This window comes from Scardinius erythrophthalmus, assembly GCF_964197995.2.
Source record: "Scardinius erythrophthalmus genome assembly, chromosome: 25".
NCBI classification, from domain to species: Eukaryota; Metazoa; Chordata; class Actinopteri; order Cypriniformes; family Leuciscidae; genus Scardinius; species Scardinius erythrophthalmus.
The window spans coordinates 31202892-31229040 of NC_138245.1; the positions used below are offsets into that span (position 1 = coordinate 31202892).

The window sequence follows — 26149 nt, forward strand, 5'->3', positions numbered from 1 at the left end:
ATAATGGCTTTTAAGTTTTAAATAATGGCTCGTCCCTGTTCACTTGTCGCCTGTCAATCCCTGGTTTCCACTCGTACTGGCGTAGTAACCATGGCGACAGACGTGGATAACCGCGTTACGTCTAGCGGCGCGCTCACGCTGTTGTTGTTTCGTTCAAACATTATGGATCATGGCAAGCGGACTTTGGGACAAAAGGAGAACTAAAACGAGGATCAATATCAGCGTGGCGTTTTCAAGATGCCGAGAGCTAGCGTCCGCGGCTAACTTCCACTCGACAGAGACGCGCAAATGTACATAAAACTAATCAATGTTATACAGCTCAACATGACGAACTGTTAGAATGTTATCAGTATGTTATTCTAAAGTTGATCTCGCTCACGGCTAGTCTCATACAGACAAACTAACACACAGAATAACATTATAACTTTAACACACTCAAATACAGTTTAGTGTGATAGGGTAGAGCAAGTGAAACAGCGCTGCGTTTCCTCACAAGCTTCATTCGTCTAATTAGGTGCTAATTATTAAACTGCCCTGTGTGAGTATTATTCAGCACTAGCGGGTAAGTTAGTTCAGTAGAATGAAGTGTCCTCATTCCTTTATATCCGCAGGACTCGCGTGTGGCGCTGAGATCTGTCTCTCATTAGCACTCGCGCCCTGCTTCACACCACAGTCATGTTAAAAACATCCGTGTATTCACTCATCCATAAACATTATTAGATCCTTCGGCATGACGGCGAGTTCCATAATTCTGCTTATGCGTCATCAACCTACGCCTTTGTTATTGTAAGAGGTTAGCGAGCCCTAGCGGCGGGAACAATTACATATTGTAGCTTTAAAGCTTTGCTGAACTTTTTAACAGGTTTCTTCAATATGATAATAGCCATGTTTCATCCACCTATTTTTATGCACATTTTGGGATATTGTATAAAAAACAAACACTGGATAGAAACAGCAAGATGCGCAAAAATGTATAAAAAAATAAAAATAAAAAAAACATATGTGCTCAGTTTAGTCTGACAAGAAGACATGCACATAAACTACGATGGAAATAAATCCCTTGATGAGCAACAGTAAAGCTCACATGACTCTCGTGACTTGTGTTCCCGAACACCAGCATCCGAACGCAAGAGAACACGAGCGTTTATCGCGTTTCATCACACGCTCTGAGACAAACTCATTTATAACGGAGGATAATGAGCCACAGATTATTCCCCGATTGCAGCAACTTCCATTTTTATTTCGGAGATTTTGCACCAGGAAGTGACTATTTTGTTCACTTACACACAGGGGATGGAAACGCTGCTTTATTCGCAAATGTTTTATGCAATATTCCAATTAAAGTTAAAAGTTAAAAATAATTCATGTGATTTTCAATTAATACAGTTTAATTAAAATAGAGCAAATATATTTAAAATCCAATGCATGGAAGGCAAATTGGTGCCATCTGGTTTGAGAAATGAAGAAAATCATATTTAATTATGTAAATAAATACATATATACTGGTCTGTGTATTCCCTAGTTACTTGTAAGAGTTTCAAACATAATTACTTTTATTATGTGTTGCATATGGATATATATATATATATATATATATATATTAAGACATTATGAAGGACTCCTTAAATGTGCAACTTTATATGGATATTGTGTGTATTGTGTTTCAGGGTCATATGGAGGGGGAAGTTTGGGGTCTGGCTGCTCATCCACTGCTGCCCATCTGTGCCACTGTGAGTGACGACAAAACGCTGCGGATCTGGGAGCTCTCCGCCAACCATCGAATGGTGGCCGTCCGGAAACTGAAGAAAGGTAGATGATCTCTCACCATACAGTAACAGCTAACCTTCTGCCAGTAGGTAGGGCTCTATGATTTATGCGGAAAATACAGACAGAATGTGTTTTGTTGTGTTATTTTCTGACTTGTGTTATATGACTTGACTTGACTTGACTTGACTTGACTTGACTTATGACATGACTTATGACATGACTTATGACATGACTTATGACTTGACGTGACTTGCCGTGATGTGACGTGACTTGACTTGACTTGACTTGACTTATGACATGACTTATGACATGACTTATGACTTGACGTGACTTGCCGTGATGTGACGTGACTTGACTTGACTTGACTTGACGTGACCGACGAGCTCGGCTCGGCTCGGTGATAAAAATGGCGCAGAATGTCACGGAATTTGGACGAATAAATCAAAAGCAGGGTTGTACACTTAAAGGGGACATATCATGAAAATCTGACTTTCTCCGTGTTTAAGTGCTATAATCGGGTCCCCGGTGCTTCTACCAACACAAAAAATGTGAAAAACTTTGTTCTGGTGAGCCTTTCTCTGCAAGCATGTCAAAAAATAAGCCGATCAGATTTCGCTCCCCTTCTGACATATGAAGAGGATCTTATTATAATATTACCGGCTCTTAATCTGCACGTTTGCACACACAGCACAACATTTGTTTTCACGAGCGACAACAGTGACCAGTTCTAACGCAATGGCAAAAGTTGAGTAAAGCATGAAACTGTTCTGTCGTTGAGACGAGCACTGAACACTATTTAGAGTCCCAGTGAATTTATTTTATTTTCAACTGAAATCCCCCAGAAACAGTAACTCACAACAACTACAGAAATTTCTCCACTAACATTCAGAAACGTCTAAAAGTGAAACTCTTTCTGAGTCTCTCCGTAAGGCTGCACTCGCTACTGGTGATTCTGGGATTCTGGATGAGTGAGATTGGCCTGTTCTGTTATTGCTGGAGTTTCTGAAGCTCGTGTAAAGACTCCGCCCTCTTCTGAACGGAGGCGGAGCTAAATCTCATTTGCATTTAAAGGGACACACAGAAAAACGCGTGTTTTTGCTCACACCTAAAAAAGGGGCAAATTTGACAAGCTCTAATAAATTATCTGGTATTTTGAGCTGAAATTTCACAGACTCATTCTGGAGACACCATAGAGTTATATTACATCTTGTGAAAAGGGGCATAATATTTTAATCAAATACTGCAGGTCAAATTGAACATCACGATTTAATTGTGCTGATGTGTGTGTTTGTAGGTGGCCGATGCTGTGCCTTCTCCCCCGACGGAAAAGCCTTAGCGGTGGGTCTAAACGACGGCAGCTTTCTGGTGGTGAATGCAGACACGCTGGAAGACATGGTGACCTTTCACCACAGGAAGGAGATCATCTCTGACATCAGGTTCTCTCAAGGTAACCATCTACTCTCAAGAGCTGTAATTCCTAAACCCTTCTTCCAGTTTAGATGTAAATACCCTCAAATTAAACCTGATAGTTTCACTTTCAGTCCATATCTTCATTATATAACTATAGCTTGAATATTTTTTGGTAAATACCTGAAAAAATCTAAAATTGTGCCTGTGTCCAAATAGATATGGACCTAACTGTATATATATATGATTGATAATAAAATAATAGTAATTACTATTAATTAATATTATTTATTTTTATTTTTAATTAATATTAACATATTAAGTGATAAAGTAAATAATGTATATATATATATATATATATATATAAATTCTCTGTATATATATATATATATATATATAAATAAAACATAAATTGATAATAAAATATAATTTTATATATACATATACATAATATACTGTATATTGACACAAAAAATACAATTATATAATTTATAATAATAAAGTATATTTATTATATTATTTATATTATTTATATTATTTTATTAAAACTATATATAAAATTAATAATAATAATATATTTACTATTACATTATTTTGTTTTATGACATAATAGCTGCATAAAGCATGTAATTGATGTAATATTGTCGTGCTTTTGTCTTGCAGATGCTGGTAAATACCTCGCCGTGGCCTCCCACGACTCATTTGTGGACATTTATAACGTTCTGACCAGTAAGAGGGTGGGCATCTGTAAAGGAGCGTCCAGCTGCATCACACACGTGGACTGGGACGTGCGCGGTAATCCTCGCAAACCCAACAAATATATATTCAAGCAATAATGTGCAACTTCATGTCAATCTTCATGTCATGACTTAATCCATGAGTGAGAAACAGGAAAAATTAATCTACACATACATTGTTTTGATAATGTTTTGAACTGTGAGAATTTGCTGGCCATAAAACTGTAGTTTGCATTATTTTTATATCAGGAAATAGCATCTTTTATACTTATAGTTAACGGAGTGGTTGATTATGATTTGACTTTTCTAACTTTAGTTAGTGTGTAATGTTGCTGTTTGATCATAAACAACATCTGCAAAGTTACAACGCTCAAAGTTCAGAGCAAAGGGAGATATTTGCTTTTAAAGAAATCGCTTTTTAAGGACTACAACAAACGGCTGGTAGAGACTACACCACATTCCTCCCGGGTTAGTGACATCACCAACCCTAGTATTTACATAAACCCCGCCCCCTGAACATGATTTATAGATTATCAAGACAGAATATGCTAATCAATGACTAGAAGATAACTACACATCAGCTTCATAAACTCATCAACTAACCATTCAGAAATGTCCTGTTGCTTCTACATGTTGTCTCTTCTTCTAGAGTCTCTCCATCTTTGTCTTACAATGAAATTTTCAGTGTGTGTCTGAGGTAATCGGAGCTGCTAACACTCAAACACACACACAAGCTCTTGAAACTCCACCCCCTGTGCCGGGAGCAGCAGCTCATTTGCATTTAAAGGGACAGACACAAAAAACGGTCTGTTTTTGCTCACCCTCAAAAAGTGACAACTTTAACATGCTGTATAAAAATATCTGTGGGGTATTTTGAGCTAAAACTTCACACACACACTCTGGGGACATCAGAGACTTATTTTACATCTTGTGAAAAGGGCATTACACCACCCCTTTAAGGGATTATTTAGTGCTTATTAGTGACAAACAACGAAGGTCACCATGTACTGTATATTATAAGTCATGCAATTTACTGCAGTTCCAATAACTGATCATTTTCTCGCCAAAGCCAGTTTTTACTAACTTTTGACATTTGGCGAGTGTTCGTTTTGCACCCTGTCTGAAAGCATGCGCATTTACATGGGTAATTTTGCTTTGGTAGCAAAAAGCTGCTGAAATCCATCAATGAAAGGAATAAAAGTATAGGGAGCTAAACATGTTTGTGTGCATTAATGCAGGAAAACTGCTTCAAGTCAACACTGGTGCCAAAGAGCAGCTTTTCTTCGAAGCTCCACGAGGAAGACGACAAACTATCAGCAGTTTAGAGGTAGAGAAACTAGACACACATCCAGTTACGTGGCTAAGTGCAGCGTTGTGACCGTGTGTGTGTGTGTGTGTGTGTGTGTTCAGTCTGAGAAGATGGAATGGGCCACATGGACGTCGGTTCTGGGCTCCACCTGTGAGGGCGTCTGGCCCACGCTCAGTTTCGTCAACGCCTCTTCACTTACCAAAGACAAGAAGCTGCTGGCGACCGGAGACGACTTCGGCTTCGTCAAGCTCTTCAGCTTCCCCTGCAAGGTCACATGATCACAACATATATTCTTACACACCACTTTTTATAGTGTTTATGAAAGAAGCGTCTTCTGCTCAGCAAGGCTGCGTTTATTTGATCAAAAATACAGTAAAAAATGTGAAATAAAAGCTGTGAGTACCTGGAAATCACAGTGTCAGGCTCTACATCATCTGCAAACATTTGAAATTATTCACAAATCTAAAAAAAAGTGTGTGAAATACACTTCCTTCGTACACTATCATTTAAAAGTTTGGGGGTTTTAATGTCTCCTCTCAGCAAGGCTGCGTTTATTTGATCAAAAATACAGTAAAAACAGTGAAATATTATTATAATGTAAATCATCTGTTCTCTATATGAATATTCAGTAAAGTGTAATTTATTCCTGTGATCAAAGCTGAATGTTCAGCATCATTACTCCAGTCTTCAGTGTCACATGATCCTTCAGAAATCACTCTAATATGATGATTTGATGCTCAAGAAACATTTATGATTATTATCAGTGTTGAAAACAAGTCATATTTTTCTGGAAACTGTAATGCTTTTTATTTTTCATGATTCTTTGATGGATAGAAAGTTGAAAAGAACCGCATTAATCTGAAATAGAATCTTTGTAACATTATAAATGTCTTTACTGTCACTCTTGATCAATTTAATGCATTCTTGCTATTGTCTTTAGATAAATGAACAATAGTGTATAAGTCTTGAGGTTTATGCATAAAACGATTAGAAAGTATTTTCTTGATGTTTTTTGTTTTATACAGGGTCAGTTTGCCAAGTTTAAGAAGTACGTGGCTCACAGTGCCAATGTGACAAATGTGCGATGGTCGAATGATGATGCGATGCTGCTGTCGGTGGGCGGGGCCGACACGGCCCTCATGATCTGGGCGAGAGAGGGGATTGGTCCACGCGAGAGCAAAGCCGTGGACAGTGAGGAGTCAGATGACGACGCCGAGGAGGATGGAGGTAATGTTTTAGTTTTTGTTTGTGAGAATAAACTGAATTTAAAGATGTTTATTTGACGAACATCTGTGTTTAGGGTATGACAGTGACGTCGCTCGGGAAAAGAACATGGATTACACGACGAAGATCTACGCCGTCAGTATAAGACAGATGACGGGCGTAAAGCCACACCAACAGCAGAAGGAGATCCTGGTGGATGAACGGTGAGAAAAGCCTCAGAACTGGATAATGCAGATGAAGTTATGAGTACTGCAAAATATGATTTTCTTATGTACTAGTTTTGTCTTGTTTTCCAGTACAAATTCTTAAATCAAGGTTCATTTACTCAGAAATATGAAAGTCTTGTTTTCTGGATAATTCAAAGGGAAAATTTTAATTCACTTAATTCTGACTTTAAGTTAATTTTTTCTGACTCCACTGGCAGATATTATATATTTTTCCCTCAAGCAACCTGTATTCTGGTGTAGCGTGATTCATATTTAATGAAATGCTGCTTTTCATCACAGTGTTTCCGACTAAATTTATTCGTTTTTTATGCATTTGTTTACGCATTTAGTGCATTTATTTGTTGCATTTATTTATGCAATTAGTGCATTTAATTTTTGCATTGTGCATTTATTGATGCATTTAGTACATTTATTTTTACATTATTTTTACATTGATTTATTCATTTAGTTTATTTATTTTTACATTGATTTATTGATTTAGTTCATTTATTTTTGCATTTATTTATACATTTAGTTTATTTATTTATTTTTGCATTGTGCATTTATTGATGCATTTAGTACATTTATTTTTGCATTTATTTATACAATTCTATTTATTTTTGCATTGTGCATTTATTGATGCATTTAGTGCATTCGTTTTTGTCTGTTAAAAAAAATCCTACTTGTTTTTGTGCCAAAAAATACAGCTCTGGTTGTTATATCATATATATATATATAATTTTTTTTTTGACCCCATTGGCAGATATTAGTTCTTGTTTTAAGGGCACAAACTCACTTCATTTTTAATCAGTTTTTCAGAAAACAAGACGGAAAATCTTAGGTCATTTTGCTTCTCAAATAAATGAATCTTGGTTTAATTTTTTTTAGATATTTGTACTGGAAAACAAGACAAAAATACTGAGGAAGAGTGTAATTTTTTTTACAGTGACTGCGTTTCTTCATGTCGAAACTCCATTATTTGTCTCCTGCAGACCTCCAGTGAGTCGCGCCGCACCGTTACCTGAAAAACTGGTGAAGAACAACATCACGAAGAAGAAGAAGATCGTGGAGGTCAGACGGGTCATGAGCTCATGAAGATATAGCGTGGTCCTCATTATTCTCAATGTGTACCATTATGTCTGTGTGTTTATAGGAGCTTTCTCTGGACCATGTGTTTGGCTACAGAGGCTTTGATTGTCGAAACAACCTTCACTACCTCAATGATGGAGCCGACATCATCTTTCACACAGCCGCTGCTGCTGTGATTCAGAACCTCTCTGCTGGTACACACACACACACACACACACACACACACACCAGGGGCGTAGTTTGTGGGGGGGATGGGGGGGAGATAACCCCCCCAATATTTAAATCTATGCATTACAACCCCCCCAATATTTATAACATGATCACAATATCAGGAGGCATACCCAAACTTCAACCCCCCCAATGTTCAAACCAAATCTACTCCCTTAACACACACACACACACACACACATGACCTCTGAACTCGGGCTTGCTGTCCCATTCTTGTCTCAACATGTGAAAAATATGCTAGATGTTTGTGAAGATTTTGAAATAATGCCTTTTGGCTTTATGGGTTTGTGGGCGTGTCTTCTGAGACTAATCTGATTCCAGATCAGACATGAGGCGCTGACGCCCTCTAGAGGCTGCAGGTGGAAATGCACGTCTGGTTAAAAAAGAAGTGGAAAAGCTTAATTAACTAAATCACTTATAGTTAGGACATATGTGACCCTGGACCACAAAACCAGTCACATGGGTCAATTTATTGAAATTGAGATTTATACATCATCTGAAAACTGAATATATAATCTTTCCATTGATGTGTGGTTTGTTATGATAGGACAATATTTGGTCGAGATACAACTATTGTAAATCTGGAATCTGAGGGTGCAAAAAAATCGAAACATTGAGAAAATCTCCTTTAAAGTTGTTCATTTATGTTCATGATTGTGCAGAATTCACTCACAGAAATACATGATTTATATATTTACAGTAGGAAATTTACTAAATATCTTCATGGAACATGATCTTTACTGAATATCCTCATGATTTTTGGCATAAAAGAAAAATCTATAATTTTGACCCATACAATGTATTGTTGGATATTGCCACAGATAAACCCGTGCGACTCGAGACTGGTGACGTGATCCAGGGTCACATATTTGACAATTATTATTAAAATGACTGCTTGGTTATTATATTTTCAAATGAGTTTTTTTGTCACCAGTAGTTTTTTTGTAGGTTTAATGAATATATAACTGGAATATACAGTCCAGTGTCAGAAAGATTTCATTTTTTAAAAGAAATTAATACTTTTATTCAGCAAGGATGCATTTAATTGATCAAAAGTGACAGTAAATATCCTTAAGTGACAAAGAATCCTTTAAAAATAAAATTAAACCAAAATATTAAGCTGTTTTCAACACTGATAATAATCATAAATATTTCTTGAGCATCAAATCCTCATATTAGAGTGATTTCTGAAGGATCATGTGACACTGAAGACTGGAGTAATGATGCTGGAAATTCAGCTTTGATCACAGGAATAAATTACACTTTACTATATATTCACACAGAAAACAGATGATTTACATTATAATAATATTTCACTGATATTTTTGATCAAATAAATGCAGCCTTGCTGAGAGGAGACTTTTAAATGATAGTATACGAGGGAAGTGTATTTTACACACTTTCTCATTTGCAGTTCACTAAAATAATATTGCATTAAAAAGTACCTATTAATATGATGCATACATAATGTTATGCAAGGATTTGTGAAGTGTTTTTAGATGAAGTAGAGCCTGACTCTGTGATCTACAGGAACTCAGAGCTTTTACCTGGAGCACACGGATGATATCCTCTGCCTGACTGTCAATCAACATCCCAAATATCAAAATGTCATCGCCACCGGTCAGATCGGTACGTGTGCACGTGTTCAGCCTGGCGTCCTGAACGCTAATAGCTGTAATTTTCACCGTCTGAATCATTTTCATTGGCTTACGTTCGCTTCTTTCAGCGTGCACTGCTTGGTTTTGTGTTGATAACAAAAGCCCTGCCTGTGATTTTGCAAATACTTTGAATCTCTCACGTAATTCTGCTTTGGCACTAAGAGCAGCTTCTCTCATTTTTTTGTTCATCACCGTCTCATCCTCTCATCCAACACACCAACACACAGGCGACATCACCGATCTGCCAGGTAGGACACAGAAACCTCCTGCGATCTGACTGCACTTCATCCCACTGACCTTGTGTGCTTCTCTCCAGAAATCCAGGACAGATTTCAGTTTCTCCAAACTAGAACACACGCACTTCTACTCTTAAAGCAATGATATGCATTCAAAACTCAACATTGCATTTCGGTTCAGTGATGTCATTTTAATAGTTCTGTGACACTTCACTAGTGTTAATGCATGCAAAACCACTTAATATAGAATAATTAATCAAATAATCAAATACGATCTGTCTGTGGCTCATCTTGAAGTTTGATGCCTCAGATTTCTCATTTCCCTTGTGTTTCATGTCCTGGTTTCATTAAAGACGTGGCTATGGAGAATACATGTTTGCATGAAGCATCATGCTGCTTGATTTTCTATCATCTCAGAAATCATTTTTCATATAGAGTCATGTTGACCCTTTCCCTCCCTCAGCGCTGGAATACATATCTAACGTTGACGTGTGTTTGTTCTGTCATGTTGAAAACCCTGAGGACCTCCTAATACTCCTCCCAAACTCATCCCACTGCTTCTTTAACAGTGTTGGGGAGTCACTAACTAAACAAAGCTGCACTATTAACTACATTTTTTATATATTGTTTTTACGGTCAGTACATTTTTTAAGGACAATAGTTGTTTTCAAATTACAGTAGCGTTTCCAGTAACCACGTATTTTTTTCCCAAGCTATAGTGGTGTAGCTTGATGAATATTTAATTCAATTATGCTTTTCATCAGTGTTTTTGACTAATTTATTTATTTTTACCGCTTTTGTTTATGCATTTATTTATGCATTTAGTGCATTTATTTACAGTATGCATTTATTGATGCATTTACTGCATTTTCTAAATTTATTTATGCATTTAGTTTCATTCTTTTTTTTATTTATTTATGCATTTAGTGCATTTATTTTTGCATTTAGTATTTTTTCATTTATTGATGCATTTATTTACAGTATGCATTTATTGATGCATATACTGCATTTTCTAAATTTATTCATGCATTTAGTTTCATTATTTTTGCATTTATTGATGCATTTAGTGCATTTATTTACAGTATGCATTTATTGATGCATTTACTGCATTTTCTAAATTTATTTATGCATTTAGTTTCATTATTGTTTTCATTTATTTATGCATTTAGTGCATTTATTTTTGCATTTAGTATTTTTGCATTTATTGATGCATTTAGTGCATTTATTTACAGTATGCATTTATTGATGCATATACTGCATTTTCTAAATTTATTCATGCATTTAGTTTAATTATTTTTGCATTTATTGATGCATTTAGTGCATTTATTTTTGCATAGGTGCAGCGTGATGAATATTTAATTAAATGCTGCTTTTCACCAGAGTTTTCAACTAATTAAATTAATTTATTTTTTGTGCAATTTATTTATTTTATTGATGCGTTATTTATGCATTTAGTGAATTTATGCATTTCATTTATTTTTGCAATGTGCATCTATTTTTGCATTTAGTGCACCGATTTGTCTGTTAAAAAAATCTGCCAGAAAAATACATCTGATTAAATAATAAAGTTATATAATAGAAAATATATATAAATAGAAAATAAAATATATAAATAAATAGCTTCAATGTAGTTAACTGCTTCTTGTAGTCTAGTTTTATATACTTATATACTACTACTTTTTGTAAATGCATCTTAACTGTAGTGAAATTATTTCAAGCCAGTTTCTTAGTAGCTTCCCATCACTGTTTATATATATATATTTGCATAATCAATGTCTTGTATTAAACCTAATGTGTTTTATTTGTCATATGTTCTCGTTTGGGAAGCTTGTTTGCCCCTTCAGCTCTGAGTATTGATGGTGATGATGTGTGTGTGTTCCTGTAGGCCTGGCGCCGTGCATTCACGTGTGGGACGCCATGAGTAAGCAGACTCTGTCTGTGCTGCGCTGCTCTCACGCCAAAGGAGTCGGATACGTCAACTTCAGCGCCACGGGGAAACTCCTGCTGTCTGTGGGAGTGGATCCCGAACACACCATCACTGTGTGGAGATGGCAGGAAGGTGTGTGTGTGTGTGTGTGTGTGTGTGTGTGTGTGTGTGTGTGTGTGTGTGTGTGTGTGTGTGTGTGTGTGTGTGTGTGTGTGTGTGTGTGTGTGTGTGTGTGTGTGTGTGTGTGTGTGTGTGTGTGTGTGTGTGTGTGTGTGTGTGTGTGTGTGTGTGTGTGTGTGAGAACTACTGATCCATGCATCACACTCGCCAAGACCCATTTCTCAATAGTTAGGTCACTTTTTCAAAACTCTTAACACAGTTCTGCTAAATAGTTTGGTAATTTCACATTCATAATGCACTATAACTACTAAAATATGTGTTTGAGTGGGCGGGGCAAAGGAGACAAAGTTCAGCCAATGAAGACAATTATGCAAATCTGTTACAAACCTAGGTAGGTTCTGCAGGAAGAGAGACTGGAATTACATTTACATTTTTATTTATGCATTTGGCAGATGTATTTATCCAAAGCGACTTACATTGCATTTCAAGTTACACATTTACATTCTTATCAGTTCTTGCTTTCCCTGGGAATCGAACCCATGACCTTGGTGTTGCAAGCACTAACGCAATACAGTTTGTTACAGGCTGTTCAGAATCACTTCTTTGGTGGACAATAACTTTATTTATCTGCACTTTGATATTTGAAACTTTGCAGAACTTGTACATTTACAGGCATCTTTATTACACACTATAAAAAGGGAATTCCTGAAAAGCATAATGGGGCGCTTTAAGTTTTAATAGTAGTAAATGTGCACATTGGCCTGTAGGTACATAGAGTTTTAGGGCTATTTGTATCTAAGATTCGAACAGGTTAAATTATCCTGAAAAAAATAGTCCCACTTGAGCTCCTCTCATTGGAAATGAATGTGAGACGGATTTCCTCTAGTGGAACACACTCTCACTGAAAGCTCTTTTTTTTTTTTTTTTTTTTTTTTTTGAGACCAGTCTCAAATTTGGAACACAACTTGTTTCGATTTATGGCTTTTATTTTCTCACAGTTTTAGATTAAATCTGAAAATAAAAATATATATTTAATATAAATATTGAAAATAGTATTTTTGCACATTTTTCATAATAAACATAAAATTATGTAACCTTTTAAAACTTTTTTCACTTCAGCAATAATCTGCCAAGTGTCGTCTTTGAAAAGAGATCAAACTTCAGTCTGTCGCTCTGAAGCATTCAATATTTACCACAGGTTAAATTGGAAATTTAATTTTCAGGTCTATGCTCAAAAAGTGAATAAATGGATTATAAATACAGTGTAAATATAATTTAGTGCCATACAATCCCCTAAAAATACAAAATATTATATAAACATTACATTTTAAAATTTTATTTAAAAAAACAAAACAAAAAAACACTATTGAACTAAAATATAGTACATTCATTTAATTAAAAAAAATATATATTTTAAGGGTTAAATAATCCAGAGTTTTGATAAAGTGACTCAAGTTTTGAGAAGTGTGTTCTAGCGATTGTAAAAACCTGTAATCTTCTTTAATTGTGTGCTCAGGCTCGAGGGTTTGCAGTAAAGGCGGTCACACAGACCGGATCTTCGTGGTGGAGTTCAGGCCCGACTCGGACACGCAGTTTGTGTCCGTGGGGATTAAACACATCAAGTTCTGGACGCTGGTGGGAGGATCTCTGCTGTATAAGAAAGGAGTGATCGGAGCGGTGGAGGACGGCCGCATGCAGACCATGCTCTCGGTGGCGTTCGGAGCCGTGAGTCTCGCGCATTCAGGGACAGGGTTTCAAATGAGCCTTTTCACTCGCCGGAAAATTTGGCTGAAAAAGTTACCGGCCGTTCAGAACTTCTACTAACCCAAAAATACAAATAAATCACAGCTTATATATAAGAATGCATGAAATCCAAATTTTATTTTATATATATAAAAAAAATTAAATATATATATATATTTAAATTTGGATTTAATACATTCTTTTCTTATTCAAACTAAATCCTGTCATCCAGCATCTCCTCCTTCTTCATCCTTTTCACCAAAAATGTGTTTTAGTCGTCCAGATTAATACTGAACAAAGAACATCAAATAAATGTTGGATGTTGGAAAATAACAATGTGTTTTCTGTTCAATAAATGCTTTTTAATCTTCGCTATTGCTTCAATGCAAATGAACAAGCGCACTGTTATTTGTTGTGTAGTGACGTGTGTGTTCAAGTTAGCCAGATATGAGCAGATTCTGCGTAATACACTGTATTTAATATATACGATGACTCATGAGTATTTGAGCTAAATCTGCACAGATTTGTCTTAAACGAACTTCCCCAGCAAAGTGAGTAAACATAGTAACACGCCAAATCGGCTTTGACAGCGTTAGTTAACACGGTGTTAATTTCAAACCCTGTTCATGGATATTATCACAAAAATAATCATAAATGTTCTTAAGCAGCAAATCAACATATTAGGATGATTTCTGAAGGATCGTGTGACTAAGATGTTTGTATCGTCTGACAGAATAACCTGACGTTCACCGGGGCCATCAACGGTGACGTGTACGTGTGGCGGGAGCACTTCCTGGTGCGTGTGGTGGCTAAAGCGCACACTGGACCGGTGTTCACCATGTACACCACGCTCCGAGACGGGCTCATCGTCACCGGAGGCAAAGAGAGGCCGTGAGTTCAGTGTCCAGATGGGGCCTTCAGACTTTTCCCTCAATAAACTCATAATTACTGCTTATTAATAGTTAGTAAGGTAGATGTGAAGTTTAGGTATTATAGGATTAAGGGATGGAGAATATGATCATGATGAATAAGGCATTAATATGTGCTTTAATAAACAGCCAATATCCTAGTAATATGTATGCTAATTAGCAACTAGTTAATAGTGAGAATCGGACCCTATACTAAAGCGTTACCTTTATGTCCTTTATACCATTTTTTTATTTATAGAAATTGATGTAGGCACCATAAAGAAAAAAATAGCAAATTTCTTTTTTCTTTCACCTTGAATACATAAGTTCAAAAGTCTGGAGTTTGTAAGATGTTTTTTAATAAGAAGTCTCTTCTGCTCACCATTTATCTGATCAAAAATACAGTAAAAATTGTATTACAGTTTAAAAAAACTGTTTCTAAGTGAATATACTGTACAGTAAAGTGTAATTTATTCCTGTGATCAAAGCTGAATGTTCAGCATCATTACTCCAGTCTTCAGAGTCACATGATCCTTCAGAAATCACTCTAATATGATGATTTAATGCTCAAGTAACATTTGGTTAATATTTTTGTTGAAACTATGATAAATTATGTTTTTCAGAAATTTCAAAAGAACAGCATTTTCTTTTTTAAATAGAATGTTTTGCAACATTATAAAGGTCTTTACTGTCACTCTTTATCAATTTAATGTGTCCTTTGATGAATAAAAGTATTAATTTAAACTTTGAACGGTAGTGTAAGTGTACATGTCGTCAAACAATCTTTTTGTGTAGTTGTAAATGGCTGTGTTGGTGTGCAGGACTAAAGAGGGCGGCGCTGTGAAACTGTGGGATCAGGAGATGAAGAGATGCAGAGCGTTTCAGCTGGAGACGGGACTGCCAGTCGAGACCGTCAGATCTGTGTGCAGAGGAAAGGTCAGTCATGCTTATGCTTTATGCAAGTGTTTTTGAGTTATTAGCTCAAACAAGAGCCCTACTGGCTGGATGACTGTGTTCATATTAGGGCTGATCTCGTATCTGGGACCATACTATCACGATTCTTGGGTGCCGATACAATCTGTATTGCGTTTATTTATTACAAGTATTGCGATTTAAAAAAAAAAAAAAAAAATGTTTTTTTTAACACTAGACCATAGGAAAAAGCTAGATCATACACTTATACAGACTGTGCATGATGAATAAGATTTCATATTTACAAACAATTCATCAAATCTTTCTGAGTTTTATTTCAGAAGCATCATACAGGACTACATTCTCCTGAATAAATGATTCAATAACAAATACATTTTTAACAGTCACAAATCACAATGTAATCGATAAATGTTTTAAGTTTCTATCAAAAGCTGTTTTACTCTATTTTGATCAATATCGTAGACATCAGTGTTCATATTTGAACTTTAAACTTTAATCTCAGTACTTGTGTGATCGTTTGAACTATTGTATCACAGAAATAATGATACTATGACGTTAAAGACTGTTTGTGAAGCGGTTTCATAACGTCTCTCTCCGGGTCAGCGCCAACACAGATTTGAATGCTGAGATATGATTTTGTCAAAGGTTTAATAGACAGACGAATTGGAAGATCATGTGGGTGTTTGAATGGAGATCACAGTATTTTAACAACTCTACTGTCTTATCTCTCTCTCAGCAGGAGCAGCTTGAGGGCTTTTCAGCGCAGTGTTGCTTTCACGTGTTCACTTGTGTCGTTGTCTTTGAGTGTTTAGTGTCGTAATGTCCCATTTCATCCTCTGTTGGAACAAAAGTGGCTAACTTCTGTCAACTTCGTCTATAAGCTAGGACAAAAATAAAGGTTGTGTGATGTTTCTTTGTTGGATGAAAGGGAAAGATCTTGGTGGGAACGAAGGATGGCGAGATCATCGAGGTGGGAGAGAAGAACGCCGCCTCCAACACCATGATAAACGGACACACACAGGGACGCATCTGGGGTCTGGCCACACACCCCTCCAAAGACGTCTTCATCTCCGCCAGCGATGATGGAACCATACGCATCTGGGACCTGGCAGATAAGGTGAGGGATTGTGGGTAATGGAGAAATGGGAGTGTTTACACCACCGTCAATATGATAATTCAATTAACTATCAAGGACACATTCATTTGATCAAATGCATCAGTAAAGACATTTATAATGTTACAGAAGATTCTATTTCAAATAAACACTGTTCTTTTGAACTTCAAAGAATCAAAGAATAAAGGTCCTGTTTTAATGATCTAAGCGCTCGGCGCAAGTGCACTCAGTGCGTGTCTGAATCCACTTTTGCTAGTTTAACGACGGGACAAATGGTCGGTGCTCCCGGCGCATGGTCTAAAAGGATTGTCCCTATTCTCTTAATGAGTAATGGGTGTGTTTTCTCTCTATTCTCTTAATGAGTAATGGGTGTGTTTTCTCTCTATTCTCTTAATGAGTAATGGGTGTGTTTTCTCTCTATTCTCTTAATGAGTAATGGGTGTGTTTTGGGCGTAACGTGAAATAAACCAATCAGAGTCTCATCTCCCATTCCCTTTAAAAGCCAGTTGCACTCACACCTGGTTTTCAGACCGGCAGCCTATAAGCGCACAAATAGGCGCAAATGCATTTAAATAACTATTTAAATGCTATTTAAACAACGTGGCGCAGGATGTGAAAATGATAACTGCGTCGGGATCATAGTTTCCACCAAAATATTAACCGTTTTCAATGCTGATAATAAACATAAATGTTTCTTGAGCATCATATCATCATATTAGAGTGATTTCTGAAGGATCATGTGACACTGAAGACTGGAGTAATGATGCTGAAAATTCAGCTTTGATCACAGGAATAAATTCCACTTTACTATATATTCACATAGAGAACAGCTGATTTAAATTGTAAAAAATATTTCACAATTTTTATTCTATTTTTGATCACATAAATGTAAAAATGGAGAGCACTTCTTAAAAAAAAACATTAAAACCCCCAAACTTTTGAATGGCAGTGTATGTCTATTAATACTTTATTTATTTGTCTCGCAGAAACTTCTGAACAAAGTCAGTCTGGGTCATCCGGCGAAGTGCACGGCGTACAGTGCGAACGGTGAGATGGTGGCGATCGGGATGGAGAACGGAGAGTTCATCGTTCTGCTGGTGAATTCACTGACTGTGTGGGGCAAAAAGAGAGACCGAAGCGTGGCCATCCAGGACATACGGTCAGAAGACACACCGCACGTCAAACACAGGGGAAACAGCTCCATCAATCCCACAATACACTACAAAATACATCTCTAATTAAAATACATGATTAAAAATATATAAAAATGACTGAAGATATTAGTCTTGTCTACTGAAATATTGATCAAAATGAAGCAAGTTTTTGCTTAAAATGAGAACAAATATGTCAATGGGGAGTAATAAAATCAATCTCACAAAACATTACAAATTAGGGATGCATCGATGTATAAAAGCCAAGTTTTTCACTGTTTAAAAACAGCTGATGATCAGGTCCGATTATATCCTGTCAATCAAAATGGACAGAAAAAATGTATCAGCTTGTGTGTGAACTAAATCTCTCTTGTGTTGAATTTAGAGAAAGTTAACACAACAATAACGCATTAACAGTATAAAAGAGGTGTCAGGGAGGAGACCCAAACTTGTGACCTCTGAGAAGGACTGTACTTAGGGTTGATACAAAATCTTCAATCTCCCCAGGTTGTCCGGTCAGAACAATAATGAGGACGAATTTTACACTCTCATGCCACTCTTTAATGAAACAGTTTGACATAGACGATGTGAGTTTTGTTCATGGTTTTGTTCATGGTTTCTAAAATAAAACAGAAAATTAAAGTGGACTCATGAATAATAAGTATTCATCACCATTGTAACATTAAATGCAATTGAGGTATGAAAAGAAGATTTCTAAATCGCTACAATGGATAGAATATAACAATAAATAAATCTCAAAAGTGCCAAACATTATACAACTAGTACATATACAAATGGCACATACAATACTATCTTGAATTGCACAGACATAAATGATTAAACTGCCTGGTTGGCTGGAAACCACCAAAACTCAGCGCTATAACATTTAGCTAAGAAGGGGTTAAATCGCGCCACATCCGAAAACATGCAGAGAGCGCATGCTGGTGTCATGTGATCAGAGTTAAAGCTTACGATGCGCACAGCCAAAAACACGGTGAAATCGCTCTAAACATTATCAAAGAAATGGGAAAGTGTGAAACTATAATGTAGCCTAAATTTGGTTTGGTTATTTAGCTCCAGGAAAACACACATCGATAGGCAATGTAAAGTGTACGGAATCGTACACATACACCATTAATCTAAGCAAGGAAAAGATAACAATATTTACATAAACTCACATTCTCATGGACGCATGAAGCAGAACTGAAGAATAAAGATATTTTCTCTAGATATATCGGATCAGGAATGGAGCGAGTGTCTCCGATGAAATTTACATGCATACTGACAACAGTTCGGAGTTGCGCTAGTAGAGACTGTCTGATTGGTGGAGAAAAATAAGGGGGATTGCTGATTGGCCTAACTGTTGCTGGGCACGTGGAAAGTGGAAAGTGAAACTACAGTAAACTAGATAATAACTTTAATAACACAAACATAAGATAAAGTCAGAGCCTTATTAACAAACAGTGACGTTAAAGCAGGCTTTGACCCTGTGAATCACCTGTAGTTCAAGCCGGGTTTTTCCCTTCATAAAACATTATTTAGCGTCTCACATTCAATAATCACAAAGAACTTTTGATAAAAAAAACAGTCTCAGCTTTCAATTTCTGTCCATTTTATCTCGAAATCCTAAGAGGCATTTTGACGCTGACCGATTGTTGTTGCGCCTCAGTTCAAGCGGAACTCGAGTCTTTAGTTTTAGCGCCAAAAAACATGAATTAACATCAAAATTTATGTTTAAAGTATGAATCATGTCTCAAGTAATCGCTCAATCAGTGTTCAAAGTTCCCCTGTAGTCAATCATTTTATCCCTTTAAACTCATCTTTGATAGAACTATAATGACATATTTAAACATTTTTATCTTGAAAAAATGTCTCAAATATCTTGACTGTAACTCGACACCCTTGCCTCATTTATGCGCGGTTCTATGAATATGCAAATGAGCCCCGCCTCCACTCACTCACTCAGCTCAGAGATCCACTGGTTGACGATCACACGTTGATCTGATTGGTTACAAGGTAGTTTGTGACGTCAGAAACACCAGCGATTTCAAAGCGTGTTTTTGAGACTGTCTTTGGTTCACTGCAGTTTTAAGGAGGAAATACTCAGCAATGCTGTCGACTTATGAACTTACACATGATTTGTCTTAAAGCAGATTAAAAACACCCCATAGACACATAAACTACATTAAAAGCTGGATTTTCACCACTTTCATAGTGGAAAGACGTCAATAAAACTGCTTGTGAACAATGTCACTTAATGTTGGATTTACCTCAGGAAAGTTATCCAGTGTTCACAGTTCGTTAGCAATAAAAACACTAGAGAAGAGCTCATCTACTGTTAATTATATATGCATGTTTCAATTATTTTGTCATGAAGAAGTGTTTATATAAACTACCTTATCTGAAACAGCTTTATACAAACAAATCAGTTTTTTGAGTGTAATTATTAAATCTGAAAATAAATAGTAGTTGAATGTAATAGTTTAGGCTGCGTTGTTAATTTGAACCTAATATTATAGTAATGAACCAAATGAGAGGATCAAACTATCGGTATCAGCAGACATCGATTATTTATGATATCTAGTAGATATTTAGTATCTGTGCATCTCTAGTTAAAATACATGATCAAAAATATGTAAAAATTCAGTAACACTTTTTTTTTTACAGCGTCCTTGTTACATAATTTACATGTACTTACCATAGTAATAACAGTAAATTATGCATAATTACATGCAATTAACCCTAAACCTAATCTTACCCTAACCCTATAGTAAGTACATGTAGTTAATTATTATTACTCAGTACTTAAATATATAATTACACTGTAACAATGAAACCTTAAAATAAAGTGTAACCAAAAATGTACTTACTTGAGAAGCAAAATGACTGAAGATATTAAGTCTTGTCAAAACTAAGCAAGTTTTTGTTTAAAATGAGAAAAAATATGTCAATGGGGAAGAAAAGGAATAAAATAAGAGTTTATTTTTCTGAACACATTGACAGACAACAACAAAAAAACTTCAGAAAACAAGACTTACTATCTGAAGTCACTTTGCTTCTGTAAGTGTGTCTTGATTTAAGAATGTTTCAGAATGTTTGCAGTGCATTGATCATATTTAATAACGCCTCACAGGTTCAGTTCTGATAACCGGCTGCTGGCCGTCGGCTCGGTGGAGTGTGCTGTCGACTTCTACGATCTCACTCTGGGTCCGGCTCTCAATCGCATCGGATATTGCAAAGATATTCCTGGCTTTGTGATCCAGCTGGACTTCTCTGCGGACAGCAAGTTCATCGAGGTACAACTGACTACATAATCAGAACAACAATTGTTTCCACAAAATTACATGCAAACCTGAAACATTTTATTATTTTTTTTGTGCATGTACAATTTTGCACAAAGGATATTGCATGGATTTTAAGTTATTTTTGCATGGATTTTAAGTTATTAAGTTATAAGTTTTTTAAAGTTTTTTTTTTATTTTAATATCCAACCAATATATATATATTCATCATGCTCTATAATGGTTAAATTGATAATCATGATTATTTTTGCTCAAAATATTAACGATTGTTGTCATTTACGAAATTTATGTTTACATTTCATCAGAATTATTGCACTCTTTCAGATAAGAGAATGTCAACTCATGCTTTATTTTTTAAAGGCTATTTATTATATAAATTAACACACATTATGAAAACAGGCAAAACAAGAAACTTTGGTAACACTTTATTTTACAGTGTCCGTTACATATACTTACCATAGTAATAACAGTAAATTATGCATAATTTCAGTTCATATATATATACACACACACACACTATATATATATATATATATATACACATGTATACACTGCTGTTCAAAAAAAAAAAAAAGTGCATTGTTTAAGGGTGATGTCACATGTCAGGTCTGAACAATGTGAGGAATGTGCTTCTAAATTATTATTTATTAATAATTTATTGATTGAATCTAGTAATTTTAAGGTAAATAAAATGAAAAATCACAAAAAATTTCCAAACAAATTGCATTAAAAAATAGAAAAAATATTATCAAAAAGATATAAAATAATCTTTCAGATTGTAGTTTTGGTGTGTGGCGAGGGCAGGATGTTGACGCGGTGGTGTTGTGTGTTCAGGTCTCCACAGGCTCTTATAAGCGGCAGGTTCACGAGGTTCCCAGCGGGAAGATGGTCACAGAACCGGCTCTGGTGGACAGGATCACATGGGCTACATGGACCAGGTGACTCTCAGATCTGTGTGATGATGATGATGATGATGATGATGATGATGATGTCAGTGTACCGTGGTAAACTCTCTCTCCTGTGCAGTGTCCTGGGCGACGAGGTTCTGGGCGTCTGGCCTCGTAACGCAGAGAAAGCCGACGTGAACTGCGCTTGTGTTTCTCACGCCGGGCTGAACGTGGTCACCGGAGACGACTTCGGGCTCGTGAAGCTCTTCGACTTCCCCTGCACCGAGAAATTTGTAAGTCAACCCTTAACTCAAGTCACATGTTTATAGGCTTTAAGTGCGACTGAACTGTGTCTACAGGAGAGGAGCTGATTTGATTGACAGATTAGGTGAGTAAATGTTATGTTTATGTATCTGTATATCATGTAATGCCTAAAGAAACCCTTTTCTTGCTTTTATAAATGACTTATAAATGACCGTTTTTGAAAAAAATGCCAATTAAGTGCGACTTCGTGACGTTGTACTGTAACCGTCTATTCAGGAAAGGAGCTGATTTGCTGGAGTTATTACATGACAGATTAAATAAGTAAATATTATTTTTAATGGTGGAGAAAATCATGTTTTTTTCCACAGACTACAACATGCACATCTTAGTCAGTCAAACTTTCGGCATGCTGCATAATGGCTACATTGATAATCATGATTATTTTTGCACAAAATATTAACGATTGTTGTCATTTAAGAAATGTATCTTTACATTTCATCAGAATTATTGCACTCTTTCAGATAAGAGAATGTCAACTCATGCTTTATTTGACCTTCTAGTTTGGCTTTTTATGAGCTATTTATCATATAAATTAACACACATTATGAAAACAGGCAAAACAAGAAACTTTGGTAACACTTTATTTTACAGTGTCCTTGTTACATATGTTACATGCACTTACCATAGTAATAACAGTAAATTATGCATAGTTACATGCAACTAACCCTCAACCCTACCCTAACCCCTATAGTAAGTACATGTAGTTGCTTAATATTACTCAGTACTTAAAAATATAATTACACTGTCACAATGACACCTTAAAATAAAGTGTAACCGAAACTTCTCTAAAAAATGTAAACGGTGAAACTTCTGATAGTTATTCCAATAGTTCTAAATTACATTAATTCATAAAAGCATTAACACATAGAGGTTGCGCAAGTGCATTTTTTCAGCATCAACAATCGCAAATATAGTCAAGATTTATGTTTGGATTTATTACAGTTCATAACCGAGAAGGTTTAATCGCAGATTTAAGAAATGCACGAAGCTGGAATAAAATGAGTTTGTTTGTTTAAAAGCAGAAGCTCGGCTCTTTCTTCTGATATATTGCATGTTTAGATATTCATACAACTAAATATTCTGAAACTTTTGTGAAAATTATTAAAAATGCTGGTGGCATCGTCGTGTCATCATCTCGTCTCAGGCGTGGAAAAGAAAGTTGTTGACAAACATTTTATCATACTTTTCGCTAACAAAATTAACACTTTCATATAATAATAAGGGTTAATAATGTATATATATATATATATATGTATTATCATTAACCCTTATTATTAACCCTTGAATGGTTTATATTTGAGAGATTTTGATGTTTTTACTGTTGGTTTGCTCTTCTTCACAGGCCAAACACAAGCGATACTTCGGCCACTCTGCACACGTGACCAACATCCGCTTCTCTTATGATGACAAATATGTGATAAGTGTAGGAGGAAACGACTGTAGGTGAGCTGACGTGTGTGTGTGTGTGTGTGTGTGTGTGTGTGTGTGTGTGTGTGTGTGTGTGTGTGTGTGTGCGTGTGTGTACTCTTATTAACGCCTGTGTTCTGTCTCTCAGTGTGTTCGTGTGGAGGTGTGTGTGATTCCTCCAGCGTTCGGATGCTGACCTGATGGAGATAACCATTCTGTGAAGTGCAATGTTTACGCTCACAAGTACTTAAAAAAAATATACACTCATAAATCATGCCAATATTTCAGAAATAAATGTATTTTTTGTTTATTCTGAAGTGCCTTGGAGACACAGTTTGCTGATCTTTGCCCCGAAATGTTCACATGATGCATATATGGTGCTAAATGGAATATGTCCACTTAGAGCTTTTTAAAATTGTTTTAAAAAATCATGCATTATGCAATTTTAATTTTTTCCCCTCCTTCTTTTTACATTTTGTACATAAATGTCAAATATAAATATCCTCTCATTAAATGCTCTTCCTGTTAAAAATATCCAAATACATGGGACTCAGGAGAAATTAAGTACTGTAATGTGTAGATGTTATATTTGACCTGTGCTATTTTTGTTAAAATATTTATTTTTTATGTACGTATTTTAGGTATGAAGTATGCAAATTAGTCGGTCGGTCTTTTTGAACTGTTGGCGTATGTGAAAATTGCAAAAAAAAAAACAACTCACTGGCTGTCCAAATATAAAAGTTATATGAAATGTCTGTAGTAGCGTTGTGTGTTAGATTGCGATGCACTGTTTGTAGCCAATCACGTGACAGCAGCTGTTAATCGTGTGCAGATATATCCAGTTATATCTGTCATTTGTATGTTCATGTTTTTGTAATTTGTCTGATCAGAGGTCAGTTTAACTGAAAGATATATAGCCTACTAATGCATGAATCGAAGTCTGTGTGATCGTTGGTCATGAATGAATACTTTTATAATTATAATTAAAGAGAACAATGTGCTGAAATTGAGTGTTGTTCCATCTTTCACCAGCTGGTGGCAGCGTGTCTGATATCTCATCAGAAGAAATCAGTTTTAATTCAATATTGCCTTAAACATTCAAAAACGAGTCGAACGAGATAAACTGTGGAAGTGATATAAACAAATATCAGAAGCATAACTACACAAAAAACAAGTTTTGCACTGCAAAAAGTATTCGGAAGAAACCAGACTGGATCCAAAAAATACTATGGAAGTCAATGGGGACCAAAAAACTTTTTGGTTACAAACATTTTTCAAAATATCATCTTTAGTGTTCAGCAGAACAATATACAGGTTTGAAACAACTTGAGAGTGCATTTTATTTTTGGGTGAACTATCCCTTTAAGACAATTGTTTTTTATTACAAGTATTTCAGAAATGTTTAAATAAGCTAATGAGGTATTATCTATTAATAATCTGTATGCATTTCCACAACAGAATTCTGAACAATAAATAGGCCTAAATTAAAGCCAGGTTCAAAATTATTTTTATCAATCCATAAATGTGCCTGAGTAAAATACTGTTGACAGACAGAAAAGAACAAACATCACTGTGTTTTAAGAATATAATGTTGCAGAACATCAGATGAATGATATTTGAACAAACCTTCAGAATATAGATATAAATAAATAAAAACTTGTGTTTGGTGTGTAAAGCTGCTGAAGTGGAGATTTCTGACTCATTAAAGATAACATAAAAGATCAAACTTTAAAGATAGCCTATGTATTGTAGTTGAAATCTGACGCAAATAAAGTTATAAAAAAACACTTACGGAGCCCCTGATAGGACATGGTGAAGGAACACACATGAGATGGGAGGAAAAAATATATGTTTTTGATTTTGTTGTTTGAATTTTTCCTCCCATCTCATATTTTTCCTTTACCATGTATAATTTGCGTTTTGAAAGTTGTATTTCTGCTAGTCTGAAAGAAAGAAAGTTATGGAAGCAAAATAGGCCAAAATCTCAAATTTGGGGGGGGTGGGGGGGTGGTGACGACGACTATGTTTTTGACTGTAGCTTCTAGTTCTAATAGTAATTACATAAAAAAATGTGTCGGTGAACAATCTATTCTCCGGATTCAGCAAATAAAAGTAAACCATACATTCCAGATCCGCCCAGCGCAGTGTGAGTGTGTGTGAGCGAGATCTCTGGCACGCACACATAAAACACAATAAACACTCACCTCAACATGTAATGCTATTCTTGTGGATGGTTTTACGTACATTACCATGGTGACGCTATTGTAAAATCACTTAATGCCGTTGGACTATAGTAATAAATACTAGGATTAATTCGAGGTTTGTAAAAGTGCAGAAACATTCCACTCATGTTTTCTTGCCACACATTCAGTTTCGCTTCAGGGCGCCATCATTATTCAGTGTCAGACCTTCACATCGCTAGATCAGGCGTAAGAAAACACTGTCTTAACCCTTAAACGTTCTCCATGTGCA

The 26149-nt window shown here is 35.8% G+C and overlaps 1 protein-coding gene across 1 annotated transcript in view; it reads left to right on the forward strand.

Moving 5' to 3' along the window:
* The window catches only part of eml6 (EMAP like 6), a gene marked incomplete at its 5' end in the record, with an annotated part of 71431 nt that extends 46745 nt beyond the window's left edge, over positions 1–24686 (forward strand). The window contains 21 exons of the mRNA XM_081358346.1: positions 1668–1809; positions 3062–3214; positions 3838–3969; positions 5150–5238; positions 5322–5489; positions 6246–6447; positions 6521–6647; positions 7643–7721; positions 7804–7933; positions 9498–9596; positions 11747–11920; positions 13425–13633; positions 14385–14542; positions 15381–15495; positions 16421–16609; positions 17593–17765; positions 20891–21053; positions 21894–21997; positions 22086–22239; positions 23613–23713; positions 23826–24686. Of these exons, the coding sequence (XP_081214472.1) occupies positions 1668–1809; positions 3062–3214; positions 3838–3969; positions 5150–5238; positions 5322–5489; positions 6246–6447; positions 6521–6647; positions 7643–7721; positions 7804–7933; positions 9498–9596; positions 11747–11920; positions 13425–13633; positions 14385–14542; positions 15381–15495; positions 16421–16609; positions 17593–17765; positions 20891–21053; positions 21894–21997; positions 22086–22239; positions 23613–23713; positions 23826–23850 (2886 nt within the window). The 3' untranslated portion in view covers positions 23851–24686. The remainder of the gene's footprint in view (positions 1–1667; positions 1810–3061; positions 3215–3837; positions 3970–5149; positions 5239–5321; positions 5490–6245; positions 6448–6520; positions 6648–7642; positions 7722–7803; positions 7934–9497; positions 9597–11746; positions 11921–13424; positions 13634–14384; positions 14543–15380; positions 15496–16420; positions 16610–17592; positions 17766–20890; positions 21054–21893; positions 21998–22085; positions 22240–23612; positions 23714–23825) is intronic.
* Positions 24687–26149: the final 1463 nt, after the last annotated feature.